The sequence below is a fragment of the Accipiter gentilis genome, chromosome 36 (genome assembly GCF_929443795.1).
Source record: "Accipiter gentilis chromosome 36, bAccGen1.1, whole genome shotgun sequence".
NCBI classification, from domain to species: domain Eukaryota; kingdom Metazoa; phylum Chordata; class Aves; order Accipitriformes; family Accipitridae; genus Astur; species Astur gentilis.
The window spans coordinates 1,092,501-1,105,772 of record NC_064915.1 but is presented as its reverse complement, the minus strand read 5'-3'; the positions used below and the strand labels follow the sequence as shown (position 1 = coordinate 1,105,772).

At 65.9% G+C, this 13,272-nt stretch overlaps 4 protein-coding genes across 6 annotated transcripts in view; 1 reads left to right on the top strand and 3 right to left on the bottom strand.

The window, feature by feature from the left end:
* The window catches only part of GABBR1 (gamma-aminobutyric acid type B receptor subunit 1), a 51,204-nt gene that overhangs the window by 20,003 nt on the left and 17,929 nt on the right, over nucleotides 1-13,272 (top strand). The gene's annotated exons all lie outside the window — the stretch shown is intronic.
* LOC126034976 (HLA class II histocompatibility antigen, DM beta chain-like) lies at nucleotides 703-4,602 on the bottom strand. Of its 2 annotated transcripts, none has more exons than XM_049793018.1 (6): nucleotides 4,473-4,602; nucleotides 2,155-2,436; nucleotides 1,272-1,556; nucleotides 1,065-1,184; nucleotides 918-953; nucleotides 703-823 (listed from the first exon to the last, which is right to left on the bottom strand). In XM_049793018.1, the coding sequence occupies exons 1-6, from the start codon at nucleotides 4,585-4,587 to the stop codon at nucleotides 813-815; spliced, it is 849 nt and encodes a 282-aa protein (XP_049648975.1). In that variant the 5' UTR covers nucleotides 4,588-4,602; the 3' UTR covers nucleotides 703-812. The 2 variants fall into 2 exon arrangements, with proteins under 2 accessions (XP_049648975.1, XP_049648976.1); XM_049793019.1 differs by lacking the exon at nucleotides 4,473-4,602 and adding an exon at nucleotides 4,326-4,464.
* On the bottom strand, nucleotides 5,222-7,834 carry LOC126034983 (HLA class II histocompatibility antigen, DM beta chain-like). Its single transcript, XM_049793030.1, has 4 exons — nucleotides 6,865-7,834; nucleotides 6,480-6,761; nucleotides 5,593-5,871; nucleotides 5,222-5,514 (listed from the first exon to the last, which is right to left on the bottom strand). The coding sequence occupies exons 1-4, from the start codon at nucleotides 6,911-6,913 to the stop codon at nucleotides 5,342-5,344; spliced, it is 783 nt and encodes a 260-aa protein (XP_049648987.1). The 5' UTR covers nucleotides 6,914-7,834; the 3' UTR covers nucleotides 5,222-5,341.
* On the bottom strand, nucleotides 7,931-11,694 carry LOC126034989 (class II histocompatibility antigen, M alpha chain). The gene is made up of 5 exons (XM_049793048.1): nucleotides 11,406-11,694; nucleotides 10,227-10,487; nucleotides 8,380-8,661; nucleotides 8,175-8,300; nucleotides 7,931-8,063 (listed from the first exon to the last, which is right to left on the bottom strand). The coding sequence occupies exons 1-5, from the start codon at nucleotides 11,479-11,481 to the stop codon at nucleotides 8,059-8,061; spliced, it is 750 nt and encodes a 249-aa protein (XP_049649005.1). The 5' UTR covers nucleotides 11,482-11,694; the 3' UTR covers nucleotides 7,931-8,058.

Genomic DNA, 13,272 nt, shown 5'->3' with positions numbered 1-13,272 from the left:
ATGGAAAGGGACCCCAGGACCAGCTCCGACCCCTCCCCGCCTCTCCCCGCCCCGCGATTGGCGAGGCCGCCTCCCACCCACCAATCACGGCTCGCAGCGCGCCTGGCGTCATCGGGTGCCAGGCAGATCCCGGCCCTGCGGGATGCGAGAAACGAAACCGAAAGGGCTGGCGGCGGTGGGGGGGGGGGGGGGCGGGGATAGGGGATCCCCCCCCCGGGACCCCGGAACGCCCTGGGACACCCCTCCCCCCCCACGGGATAGCCCAGGCCTCAGCCCCCCCCTCCCCGACCCCTCCTGAGGGCCCGAGACCCCCCCACGCTCCGCCTGTGTCCCCCCAGCCCGGGGACCCCCCCACACTCCTTGGGCCTCGCTCTTGTCCCCTGTGTCCACCCCCAGCCCGGGATCCTGGTGTCCTGCCCCCCCGCCAGGGGAGGACCCCGGTGTCCCATGGCCCTGGGGGAGGGGGGGGGTGAAAAAGCCAGGAAAGTGGTAAAATAACTCCAGCAAGTGCAGGCACCCCCACCCCCCCAAACCGGGGCTCGTGCCCAGTGTCCCTTGTACCCACTGTCACTTGTGCCCTGTGTCCCTCGTGCCCAGTGTCCCTTGTGCCTGGTCCCACTGGTGCCACCTCCACCCCACAGCCCTTCCCCTCGGTGGGACGAGGCAGGGACCCGCTGCCAAACCACCCCGTCACCGCGAAACCACCCTGGAGCATCTTTATTGTCAGCACCACCGTGGCATCACCCCCGGGGTGACGGGGACACCGAAGGGGGGGGACCGTCGGGGCCAGGAGGTCACCATCCTGGGGGTCCTCAGATGCTTCCTGCGGGGGGTGGGGGGAATGGGACATAGGGTGGCAGCAGGGGTGACGTGCCCCTTGGGGACAGGGGATGGGGACGGGCTGGATGTGCCATTACCTGCGGGGTAGGTGTCTCCGGGGAGGGGAGTGTAACCTGCAAGAGGGAGTAGAGGGGGTGAGGAGGGTCCGTGTCACCCCAGGCCACTGTCCCTGTCGTTCCCCCCCCACCCCAGGCCACTGTCCCTGTCCCTCCTCGACCACTCACCCGGTGCCGGTGGCTTGCCCCGGTAGCAGTAGACTCCAACGCCGAAGAAGCTGAGCCCCAACACCATCAGCACGGTGGCCACGGCCACCTTCACCGTCAGCCCCGGGGACAAGCCGGGACCTGTGAGGACACGGTGAGGGGAGGGTGAGAGGGGATGTGGCGAGGACCCAGACGTCCGGGTGGGTGTCCCCGTCCCCCCCAACTCACTCCACTCTTCCAGGAGGGGCTCATCCAGGCTGACGTGTTGCACCGAGCACGCGAAGGTGTCCCCGGCTGTCGGGGCCACCATCAAGGTCACCTGCGTCTGGTAGGTCCAGTCGCCGTTGGGGATGGCAGAGGTGGAGGGGTGGTCACCGGGGCCCACGACGATCCCGTTGTGCAGCCAACTGACGGTCACCTCGGCGGGGTAGAAGCCCCAGACGTGGCAGGTAAGGAGGACGGATGCCTTGGTGTCGCTGGTCTTGGAGGAGATGATGCGGGCTTGAGGGGGTGCTGGAGCGGGGAGGGGGGACGGTCAGTGCCGGGGTGAGCCCCCCTCCCCACCCCATGCCGCGTCTCCATGCCACGTCCCCAAGCGGAATGCTCCGTGCGATGCCTTGCGCAAGGTCGGGGTGTTGCTCTGTGCAATATCCCTGTGCAACGTGCTCTGCAACACTCCCTTGCGATGCCCCGTGCAAAATCCTGGTGCAACGTGTTCTGCAACACTCCCTTGCAATGCCCCGTGCAAAATCCCGGTGCAACGTGTTCTGCAACACTCCCCTTGTGATGCCCCATGCAAAGTCCCCATGCAACGTGTTCTGCAAAGCAATGCCCCACGCAACATTCCCGTGCCACGTCCCCATGCAACGTGCTCTGCAACAGCCCCATGCAAAGCCCTGGGCGACGCTCCGTGCAACATCCCCATGCAAGGTGCAATGCAACAGCCCCATGCAAAGCCTTGTGCAACGCTCCATGCAACACCCCCCTGCAATGACCCCATGCAACGTGCTCTGCAACACCCTCAACACAACTCCCTGCGCCACGTCCCCGTGCAAAGCCCCCATGCGCGATCCCCCCGGGGTGCAAAGCCCCCCTGCGCCGCAGGGCTCACCCCACCGCAGCGCCGTGGAGGACCAGAATCGGGGGACCAGGTCGTGGCAAGCTCGGCGCCGGGCTTCGGCGCGCTGCACCCAGGCGGTGCCATTGTTGAGGATGGCGGCGAGGACGGTGGCGTAGGGCTGGAGCAGCCCCCAGTCGCAGGGGGTGAAGCGCCGGGCGTCGGGCTCGTAGCAGACCAGCGGGTTCTTGTTGAAGACGAGGGTGAAGCTGAAGGCCAGCGTGGAGCCATTGGTGGCCAGCGGGCAGGAGCTGGCCACGTGCACCAGGAAGGCGCCTACAAGGGGGACGTGGAGGTAAGTGGCATCTCCTGGGGTGTCTCCGTCCGTCCTTGTGCCTCCATTCGTGTCTGTCTGTCCTCATCCCTCCATGCATCTCCATCTATCTCCATCCCTCTCTATCCCTTCCTTCCATCCCCACCTATCTCCATCTCTCCATCCCTCCCCATCCCTCCCCTTCCCTCCAACTGTTCCCCAGCTGACTCCGTCCCTCCATCTGTCCTCATTTCTCCATCCACTTCCAGCTCCCCATCCCTCCCCGTCCCTCCATCTGTCCCCATTCTTCAATCCACCTCCATCCTGGTATCTGTTCCCTGGCTGGCCCCATCCCTCCATCCAAGCACCTTCCTCCATCTCCATGTCTTCTTCATCTACTTCCCATCCATTCCTCACCCCTCCATCCATTCCCATCCATCTCCCCATCTCTCCATCCATCTCCATCTCCCCATTCCTCCGTCTCCATCCCCATCCCTCCATCCATCCCCATCCCTCCATCTCTCTCCTTGCCCCCAGCTGTCCCCCGTATCCCCCACACACACACTCGGCCCCAACTTGGGTCAAACCCTGACCCCTCCAAATTCCCCACTGGGGTCACCCCACAGCCACGGGGCTGAGCACCCCCAAACCGTCCCCACGGGGTCCGCAGAAACCATGAGGTGAGACCCCCCCCCCCCATGCCCAGGGTCCCACAGGGCTGACCGTCCCCCAGCCATACCCAACATCCATCAGGGCTGAGCCCCCCCAAACTGCCCCAAATGTCCCACAGGGCTGAGCCCCCCACATTGTCCCTGGGGTCCCATGGAGCTGAGTGCCGCCCCACAAACCATCTCCACTGTCCTACAGAGATGAACCTCCTAAATCATCCCGGGGTGGGGGTCCTGCAGGGTTGACCCCCCCCAGACCTTCCCCAGGGTCCCGTGGGGCAAAGACCCCCAAACTACCCCTGACATCCCGCAAGGCTGAGCCCTCCCCAAACCCTCTCCAACATCCCAAAGGTGAAACACCCCCCCCCGACCATGCCCAGAGTCCCACAAGGAAGAGTCCCCCCAAAATATCCTCAACATTCTGCAAGGCTGAGCCCCCCCAAACCACCCCTGGGGTCCCGCAGGGCTAAGCCCCCCCAACCCACCCCTGGGGTCTCACAGGGCTGAGCCCCCCCAAACCACCCCTGAAGTCCCGCAGGGCTGAGACCCCCCAAACCATCCCTGGGGTCCCACAGGGCTGAGCCCCCCCCAAACCATCCCCAAGATCCCACAAGGCTGAGCCCCCCCAACCTGACCCTGGGGTCCCACAGGGCTGAGCCCCCCCAAACCACCCCTGGGGTCCCACAGGGCTGAGCCCCCCTAAACCATCCCCATGGTCCTGCAGGGCTGAGCCCCCCGAAACATCCCCAAGATCCCACAAGACTGAGCCCCCCAAACCGTCCCCAGGGTCCCACAAGGCTGAGCCCCCTCAACCCATCCCCAGGGTCCTGCAGGGCTGAGCCCCCCCAAACCGTCCCCAAGATCCCACAAGACTGAGCCCCCCAAACTGTCCCCAGGGTCCCACAAGGCTGAGCCCCCCCAACCCATCCCCAGGGTCCTGCAGGGCTGAGCCCCCCCAAACCGTCCCCAAGATCCCACAAGACTGAGCCCCCCAAACTGTCCCCAGGGTCCCACAAGGCTGAGCCCCCCCAACCCATCCCCAGGGTCCCGCAGGGCTGAGCCCCCCCAAACCGTCCCCAGGGTCCCGCAGGGCTGAGCCCCCCCAAACCATCCCCAAAATCCCACAAGGCTGAGCCCCCCCGCCCCGCCCCTGGGGTCCCACAGGGTGAAGCCCCCCCCCCCCCAGCCCCGCTCACCCCCACCATCCCCATTCCCCCCCCACCACCACCATCCACGGCCCCCACCTGCCCCCCGGATCCCCAGCACCAGGCCCAGCAGCACCAGCATGGCGGGGTGGGCGCAGGCGGCGTCCAGCCGGACTCCGTGCCCCCCCCTGCCCCAAGTCACCCGTCTGCACCCCACAGCCCGGTCCCCAGCACCCCATACCCCACCCAAGATGGGGGCGAGGGTGGCGGTGGGGGGGGACACCCAATACGGGCCGGTTCTTGGACGGGCGTCACCAGTTGCCAGAGCAGGACGCGCGGGCGGCCGCCATGGCCGAGACATAGCGTGACGGCGGGGTGTCCCCCCCCACGCTGCCACCCCCCCGTGACGGAGGGGGGGGTCACCGTCCTATGGAGGCTTTGCTTTGACACCCACCCCCAGACTGGGCTGGGACCCGGGTGTTCGGGGTGGCTGCACCCCAGGGGTCCATATGTGTGGCCCCCCCCTCCCACACCTTCAACAGGGCTTCCGCTTGTAGCGCTAACCCCTCCCCCCTCCCAGTAACCCCTCTGCCTCCAAACTGGGAGCACTGGGAGGCCCCCCCCCCCCCCACTCGTGAGGATCACCATGGACAAAGCCACTCAGGGATGGGGACCACAAATGTTTTTATTTGGGGGGGGGGGGGGGGCGGCTGAGGGGCATTCCCCCCACCCCCCATCACAGTTGGGACCTCAGAGTTTGGTCACTGTGTAGTCATGCATGGCCATGGAGGGACCAGGACCGGGACCGGGACCAGGACCGGGACTAGGACTGGGACCAGATCCAGGATGGCAACCAGGACCAGGACCGGGACCGGGACCGAGACCAGATCCAGGATGGCAACCAGGACCAGGACCAGGACCGGGACTGGGACCGGGACCGGGACCGAGACCAGGACCAGGACCAGGACCAGGACTGAGACCAGATCCAGGATGGGGACCAGGACCGGGACCAGGACCAGGACCAAGACCAGATCCAGAACCAGGACAAGAACCAGGACTAGGACCAGGACCAGGCGCTGTCAGGCATAAGAAGATGAATTAGGGACACCCGTAATTCAGGTGGGTGCCATGTCTCCCACGTGCCACACGTGCGTCCCCCATGCCTGTCCCTCACCTGGATCCTGGCGGCAGTAGCTGAAAGTGCCAGCGGCGAAGACCACCAGCCCCACGGTCATTACCACCGCCGCCGCCACCACCTTCACCGTCAACCCCGGGGACAAGCCGGGACCTGCGGGGACAGAGCGGCCACGCTGAGCCACCGAGGACCCAGCCGGCCGGGTGCCGTGTCCCCGTCACCCGCCCTCACCCCAGTCCTCCCAGAGGGGCCGGTCCAGGCTGGCGTGCTGCACCGAACACGTGAAGGTATCCCCAACCTTGGCGGTGACCGTCAGGGTCACCTGCATCTGGTAGGTCCAGTCGCCTCTGGGCAGGAGCTCGGCGTTGTCCCCGGTGGCCACCATGTCCCCGTTGTGCAGCCAGAGGACGGTCACCTCGGCGGGGTAGAAGCCCCAGACGTGGCAGGTAAGGAGGACGGCGTCGGGGGTGTTGGGGAGGGGGACGGAGACGATGCGGATTTGGGGTGGTGCTGGGGCAGGGAGGGGACAGTCAGGTCCCCTCCTCACCCCGTGATGTCCCCGTGCGTGTGTCTGCACAACCTGTACCTGTGCATTGCCCCTGTGCAATGACCCCGTGCAACGTCCCCACATGTGTCCCATACGATGCCCTGTGCAATGTCCCCGTGCAACGTCCCCGTGCATTCCCCGTGTAATGTCCCCGTGCAATATCCGTGTGCAACGTCCCTGTGCGGCGTCCCACACAACAACCCCATGCAATGCCCCATGTGCTCCCCGTACAACGTCCACACGCATTGCTCCGTGCCGCATCCCTGTGCAACATCTCAGTCAATGCAATGTGCAACGTCCCCGTGCAACGTCCCATACGATGCCCCGTGTGACATCCCCGTGCAATCTCCCCATTCAACACCTCATGCAACGCCCCATGCAATGTCCCCGCGCAACATCCCCATGCAACGTCCCTGTTCAGCGTCCCCACGTATTCCCCATCCAACGCCTCGTGCAACGCCCCGTGCGATGCCCTGTGCAACACCCCATGCGACGCCCCGTGCGATGCCTTGTGCAACATCCCGTGCAACGCCCCATGCAAATGCCCCGTGCAACGCGCCGCAGGGCTCACTCCGCCGCAGCGCCGTGGAGGACCAGAATCGGGGGGCCAGGTCACGGCAAGCCCGGCGCCGGGCTTCGGCGCGCTGCACCCAGGCGGTGCCGTTGTTGAGGACGGTGGCGAGGACGGTGGCGTAGGGCCGGAGCAGCCCCCAGTCACAGGGGTCGAAGCGCCGGGCATTGGGCTCGTAGCAGACCAGCGGGTTCTTGTTGAAGACGAGGGTGAAGCTGAAGGCCAGCGTGGAGCCGTTGGTGGCCAGCGGGCAGGAGCTGGCCACGTGCACCAGGAAGGCGCCTACAAGGGGGGGACGCGGGGGTGGGGAGGGTCCCCAGGGGTTGGGGACATCGTCCCCCCCCTAACTTGCTTCACACCCCATCTCCCTCCCACCCAATCCTACCTGCCGCCCGGCAGCTCAGCGCCAAGCCCAGCATCCCCAGCACCCACATGGCCGGCGGTGGGTGCCGGTGTTATTGGGCACAGCGGGCGAGCTCCGGCTTCTCCCCGTGGTGCCCTGCCTTCATCCCCACCACATGCCAGCTCCCGCCTCTTCCTCCTCCTCCTCCTCCTCAGGGCTTGTCCCCGGGGATTTGATCCCAGTGTTCTGCGTCACCGGCGATGGGCGAAGCCAAGTGGACTGTGCCCCGGCGCTGGGCTTGGCACGGCGGGAACCTCGCCTGTGCTTTCCCGGTGGGGAAACTGAGGCACGCCTCTGGGGATGGCTCTTTGGGGTGTGGGGAGGATGCAATTCAGCTCAACGCCAGTATAGGATGGTGGAGAAGACACTGCTGCATCCTCTCTGTGGCCACCTCCCCGTCTCTGGCAGTGGGGAAACTGAGGCACACCTCTTGGAGATGACTCTATGGGGGGTGTGATCTGGTTGAAGCCCAATATCGGACAGCAGAGAAGCCACCACCATGGACACATCTCACCCTTTCACCCTTTTGTGATGGGGAAACTGAGGCACGCCTGCTGGGCATGGCCCTGGAGGGGGGTGTGATGCAACTGCACCCAAATATTAGACAGCAGAGAAGCCACTGCTGCAGCCACCTGCCCTTTCCCAGCAGGGAAACTGAGGCACACCTGGGGGGGGGGGGAGTGATCTGGCCCCTGATATCAGACACCAGAGAAGCCACCGTCGTGTCCTCCCCATGGTCAGTTCTCACCCTCCCACCCTCTGGCAGTGGGGAAACTGAGGCACGCCTGTTGGGTATGACTCTTTGGGAGAGGTGACGCAGCTCAACCCCAGTATCAGACAGTGGAGAAGCCACCACCGTGCCCTCCCCATGGCCACCTCCTGCTTTTCCACCCTTTGGCAGTGGGGAAACTGAGGCACGCCTCTTGGAAACAGCTTTTTTGGGGGGGGAGGTTGATGTAGCTCAACCCCAGTATCAGACAGCAGAGAAGCCACCATCAGGTCACCTCCCAGCATGGAGTGGGGGACAGACGAGGACACGGGCCACAGCCACAGACAAGAGGTTTAATTGTTGCGGGGGGGGGGAGGGGGGCAAGAGGGGGCTTAGACCCCCCACCCCCCGCTGCCATCATCTCCACTCCTGCACCGAGCGGCGCCGGCCTCTGCACCGTCCAGTGCTCAACCTGGGGAGGGGGGACACACACAAGAGGGGATTTGGTGACAGTCCCCTCCTCACCACCCCGCCTTCCCCACCCGGGAGGGGGACAGACCCCCCCCCAGCATCCGGGCCGTACCGTGGGCGTTCCGGCGTGCCACCACGATCATGGCGATGCCGAGCAGCGCCAGGAGGATGCCCAGAGCCATGGCGGCACCGCACAGCGCCGTCTCCAGCTCCTCGGTGGGGTCAGGCTTTGGGGGCACTATGGGGGGGGACGTGGAGGGGGGGTCACAGCCAGCCCCGGTGTCCCCCCACGTCCCCATCCCTGTCCCCGCGCTCACCCCAGTAGGTGACGACGGAGGAGTTGTCCCCTTCGTGGGTGACGATGCAGGCGTAGATGTCACCGGTGGCAGGCGTCACCGGCAGGTAGGAGAAGCGGATGAAGGCCAGGTCAGCCATGGGGGTGTAGTGGGTGTGGGTGACCCCTTGGGTGACGGGGACCCCATCCAGCTGCCAAGTGATCTCCACCGCCGGCGGGAAGATGTTTCCCACCATACACACCAATGTGTTGGCTTCACCCAACACCGGCGGTTGCATCGGGAAGACATCGGCCACCGGGATACCTGCGGCGGTCGAGAAGGGAGGAGGTGGGATAGAATCAAAGGATCGTTTGGGTGGGAAGGGACCTTCGAAGGTGACCTCCTCCACCAGCAGGGACATCTCCAACCAGATCAGGGTGCTCAGAGCCACGGCCAACCCGGCCTTGAATGTCTCCAGGGATGGGGCATCTCCAACCTCTCTGGGCAACCTCTGCCAGCGTCTCACCACCCTCACTGCCAAGAATTTCTTCCGTAGATCTAGTCTGAATCTACCTTCTTTTAGCTTAAAACCCATCCCCCCTCGTCCTATCGCAACAGCCCTTACTAAAAGCCCTGTCCCCAGAAGGACTGAAAGGCCACCACGAGGTCTACCCGGAGCCTTCTCTTCTCCAACTCTCTCAGCCCGGCCTCATAGCAGAGGTGTCCCAGCCCTCGGATCATCTCCGGGGCCTCCTCTGGACCCGCTCCAACAGGTCCGTGTCCTTCTCGTCCCGAGGACCCCTGGGTGCAGCGCTCCGGGTGGGCTCTCACCGGAGCAGAGGGGCAGAATCCCCTCCCTCGACCTGCTGGCCACACTTCTTCCAATGTGGCCTGGGAGACGGTTGGCTTTCTGGGCTGCGAGCGTCCGCTTCTTCATCCCCCGAGTCCTTCTCCGCTCTCCATCCCTTCATCCCCTGAGTCCTTCTCCGCTCTCCATCCCTTCTTCCCCCGAGTCCTTCTCCGCTCTCCATCCCTTCATCGCCCGAGTCCTTCTCCGCTCTCCATCCCTTCTTCCCCCGAGTCCTTCTCCGCTCTCCATCCCTTCATCGCCCGAGTCCTTCTCCACTCTCCATCCCTTCTTCCCCCGAGTCCTTCTCCGCTCTCCATCCCTTCATCCCCCGAGTCCTTCTCCGCTCTCCATCCCTTCTTCCTCCAGCCTGCGTCCACATTCGGGGTTGCCCCAACCCAGGGGCAGGACCTTGCCCTTGGCCTGGCTGAACCTCACGAAGTTCACCTGGGCCCACCTCTCCGGCCTGTCCAGGTCCCTCTGGATGGATCCCATCCCTCTGGAGTAGCAACCACCCCACCCAGCTTGGGGTCACCTCTATGTCATTGATGAAGATATGGGGACAGTGCTGGTCCCAGTAAGGACCCCTGAGGGACACCGCTCGTCACTGGTCTCCATCCAGACATGGAGCCGTTGACCACGACTCTTTGGATGCCACCATCCACCCAATTCCTGCTCCACCATCCCTCAACTCCATCCAACTGGGAGAGGAGGACGTTGTGGAGGACCACACCAAAGGGACGATGGTGGCATGTGTCATTGATGAAGACAGGGGACAGTACTGGTCCCGTTAAGGACCCCCGAGGGACGCCACTCATCACTGGTCTCCATCTGGACAATGAAGCCATTGACCACGACTTTTTGGATGTCACCATCCACCCAACTCCTGCTCCGTCGAACGGTCCATCCCTCAAATCCCTCAATCCAATTGAGAGAGGAGGACGTTGTAGAGGACCACGTCAAAGGGACAGCGGTGGCACATGGCGAGTGGTGGCACACGGCGGGCAGGGACAGGGACCGCGACATCCACCACGGCACGTACCCTTCGACTCCGGCAGCTGGCCGGTGACCCGCTCCGTGAGGCTGCGGCGCAGGTCCTGGCAGAGCGTGGCGTCGTGGAGGAGCTCGGTGGGGGGCTCCAGGCTGGGGGGCCACGACGGGAGGTCGGGGAGACGCGGGGTCCAGCTGGAGCGGGGGAAGTCGAACCAGAAGAGCTGGTCGGCGTCGAAGGTGAGCGCCAGCCCCAGCGAGGGCATGGCCGGCTGGCAGAAGAGCACCTCGGCCAGCATGTGCGCCGGCGGCTCTGCGGGCAGGGAGGGGGTAAGGGCAGGGGTGCAGGCAGGAGGGTGCCCAGCACCGTGGCAGTGGGTGGTGTAAGGGCAGGGGTGCCGGCAGGGTGTCGAAGGCTGCGCAGGCAGAGACACGGCGTGCGGGCAGACGCCCTGCACACCCGCGCTCCCCGTGCAAGGACACCCATGCTGCGCGTGCGCACGCGCACCGTGCAAAGACATGCACCCTCTGCAATGCACGTGCACGCAGTGCCTGCGAACAGCACAGGGCACGCACGTGCACCCTGCGTATGCACAAGCACACGGTGCGTGGACGGACGCTCCGCGCACGCTCACACGGTGTGTGCATGCACACGTGCTTTGCACTAGCGCACAGCCCCTTGCACTAGTGCACCCCTCCTTGCACTCCCTCCCCTGTGCACTAGTGCACCCACCACCCCACGCGTGGCCCCTTGCACTAGTGAACACCCGCTCCTGCTTACAATCCTGCCCTGTGCACCAGTGCACACGCCCTCCTGCTCACGCTCACACCCGTGCACTAATGCACGGCCCCTTGCACTAGTGCACACCCGCTCCCGCCCCTTGCACTAATGCACACCCCTCCCGCTCACCCTCGCACCCCATGCACTAGTGCAACCCCCCTCCTGCTCCCCCCGTGCACTAGCGCATGGCCCCTTGCACTAGTGCACACCCACTCCCGCCCCGTGCACTAGTGCACAGCCCCTCCTGCTCACACTTGCACCCTGTGCACGGCCACTTGCACTAGTGCAACCCCCACTCCTGCTCCCCCCATGCACTGGTGCACAGCCCCTTGCACGAATGCACACGTCCTCCCGCTCACCCTCACACCCCGTGCACTAGCACACCCCCACCCACCCACCGCCCCCTCCACGTGCGTGTCACCCCCCCCCCGCCGCCCCGTGACCTCCTACCATCGGTGACAGCGGTGACCAAGGCCACCCACAGCAACCCGGTCCCCAGCGCCCTTCTCCCACCAGCAGCACCCATTCCTCCGGTACCCGGCACCCGGCGGGTGCGACCGGGTGCCGGTACCGCGGCCTGGTTTCGGCACCAATGACCGGGTCCCGCCGACTTCCCGTCACCCGTTGCTGGGGAGAAGGACCTCGCACGGCGCTCGGGTGCTGTGACAGAGCAGGACCCAAGCGTCCGGGCGTGGGACAGGGTGCTCCTTCCACCCCCCCACCCACGCCACGGGGATGGGGGGGACACCCCCCCACCCGCCCCACGGATCCCCACCCACCCCCCCACCTCGCTCCGGGCCCTCTCGCCATGGCGGTTGCAATCGCTCGCCTTCGTCAGCGTGGCGACACCGCGGTGCGATTAATAATCAGCCTCTCATTAATTAGGGGGGACGCCCCGGCTTGCGTCATGTCGTGTGCGTCCCCCCCTCCGCCACGGCGGGTGTTGCTGCTGCGGGGGGTTATGGGGGGACAGGCGGAGGTGGGGACGTGGCGGTGACGGCACACGGCGCGCGTCCCGCACGCCGCAACGCTCCGCGGCCCTCCGCTGCGTGCGCTGCACCCCGTCTCTGCAGCAGCCAGCACCCCGCCGGTGCGTGCGCTGCGCCCTGTGCGACGCCGTGCACCTCGTCTCCGCATGCCCCGCACCCCCATTTCTGCGTGTGCTGCACCCAGTGCAATGCCATGCACCTCGTCTCCGCATGCCCCGCACCCAGTTGCGCCCCCGTTTCTGTGTGTGCTGCACCCACTGCAACACTGTGCACCCCGTCTCTGCATGCCCTGCACCCAGCTGCGCCCCTACCCCTGTGAGCGCTGCACCCTGTGCAACGCCGTGCACCCCGTGCAACGCCGTGCACCCCGTCTCTGCATGCATTGCACCCAGTTGCACCCCATTTCTGCATGCTGCACCCAGTGCAACGCCGTGTGCCCCATCTCTGCGTGCCCTGCACCCCCATTTCTGTGTGTGCTGCACCCAGTGCAACACCGTGCACCCTGTCTTTGCATACCCTGCACCCAGTTGCACCCCCATTCCTGCGTGCGCTGCACCCTGTGCAACGCCGTGCACCCCGTCTCTGCATGCGTTGCACCCACTTGCACCCCATTTCTGCATGCTGCACCCAGTGCAACGCCGTGCACCCCCATTCCTGCGTGCGCTGCCCCCCGTTGCACCCCTTGCCCTGGGTGCTGCACCCCGTGCAACACGGCGCCGCCCCCATTCCTGCACCCCCTCGCTCCCTCATAGCAGCGTGCACTGCACCCGCCACCATGTTGTGCACCCCCCTGAGTGGGTGCACTGCAATCCCACCCCCCACCCCCGCTCCCCCCCGTGGGTGCTCCCACCCCCCCGCCATCCCTGACACCCTCCCCGGATGCAACCTCTGCACCCCACGCAATACCCTGGACCCCTCCGTGGGCGGCCCCTTTGCAGTGCCCCGCACCCCCGTGGGGTGCGCCCACTGAAATACCGTGGACTCCCGTGGGTGCGCACCCACCCCCCCCGTAGCGCACCCATTCCACCGCTGCATCAGGCCCGCAGCGCGCATGCGCGCCACCGCCCCCCCCCCGCCCCACCGCGGGGTCGGCACTAGGACCCCGCGGAGCCGCGGCGGGACCCCGGCGGGCGGGGGTCCATGAATGGGGCCGTGGGAGCCGCGGGGGGAGCCACGTGACGGCGGGGAGCCAATGGGAGCGCGGGTGACGTAGCGCGTGGCTCCCTTTACTGCCCTGGGATGTTTTTTTTGTTGCTTTTTTTTTTTTTTAATCTTTTTTGCCCCCAAACCGGGGAGGGGGGGTGGGGGGGACGGATGAAGCGGGACCG

Coding starts and splice junctions, on each gene's coding strand:
- LOC126034976 (XM_049793018.1), bottom strand. CDS start 4,587: ATGTCTCGGCCATGGCGGCCGCCCGCGCGTCCTGCTCTGGCAACTGGT. Junction 2,437..4,472: donor CACCCTCGCCCCCATCTTGG/GTGGGGTATGGG, acceptor TCCCCCTTGTAG/GCGCCTTCCTGGTGCACGTG. Junction 1,557..2,154: donor CTCCACGGCGCTGCGGTGGG/GTGAGCCCTGCG, acceptor TCCCCGCTCCAG/CACCCCCTCAAGCCCGCATC.
- LOC126034983 (XM_049793030.1), bottom strand. CDS start 6,913: ATGTGGGTGCTGGGGATGCTGGGCTTGGCGCTGAGCTGCCGGGCGGCA. Junction 6,762..6,864: donor GCTGAGCTGCCGGGCGGCAG/GTAGGATTGGGT, acceptor CCCCCCTTGTAG/GCGCCTTCCTGGTGCACGTG. Junction 5,872..6,479: donor CTCCACGGCGCTGCGGCGGA/GTGAGCCCTGCG, acceptor TCCCTGCCCCAG/CACCACCCCAAATCCGCATC.
- LOC126034989 (XM_049793048.1), bottom strand. CDS start 11,481: ATGGGTGCTGCTGGTGGGAGAAGGGCGCTGGGGACCGGGTTGCTGTGG. Junction 10,488..11,405: donor GGTCACCGCTGTCACCGATG/GTAGGAGGTCAC, acceptor CCCTGCCCGCAG/AGCCGCCGGCGCACATGCTG. Junction 8,301..8,379: donor CTCCGTCGTCACCTACTGGG/GTGAGCGCGGGG, acceptor CCCCCCCCATAG/TGCCCCCAAAGCCTGACCCC.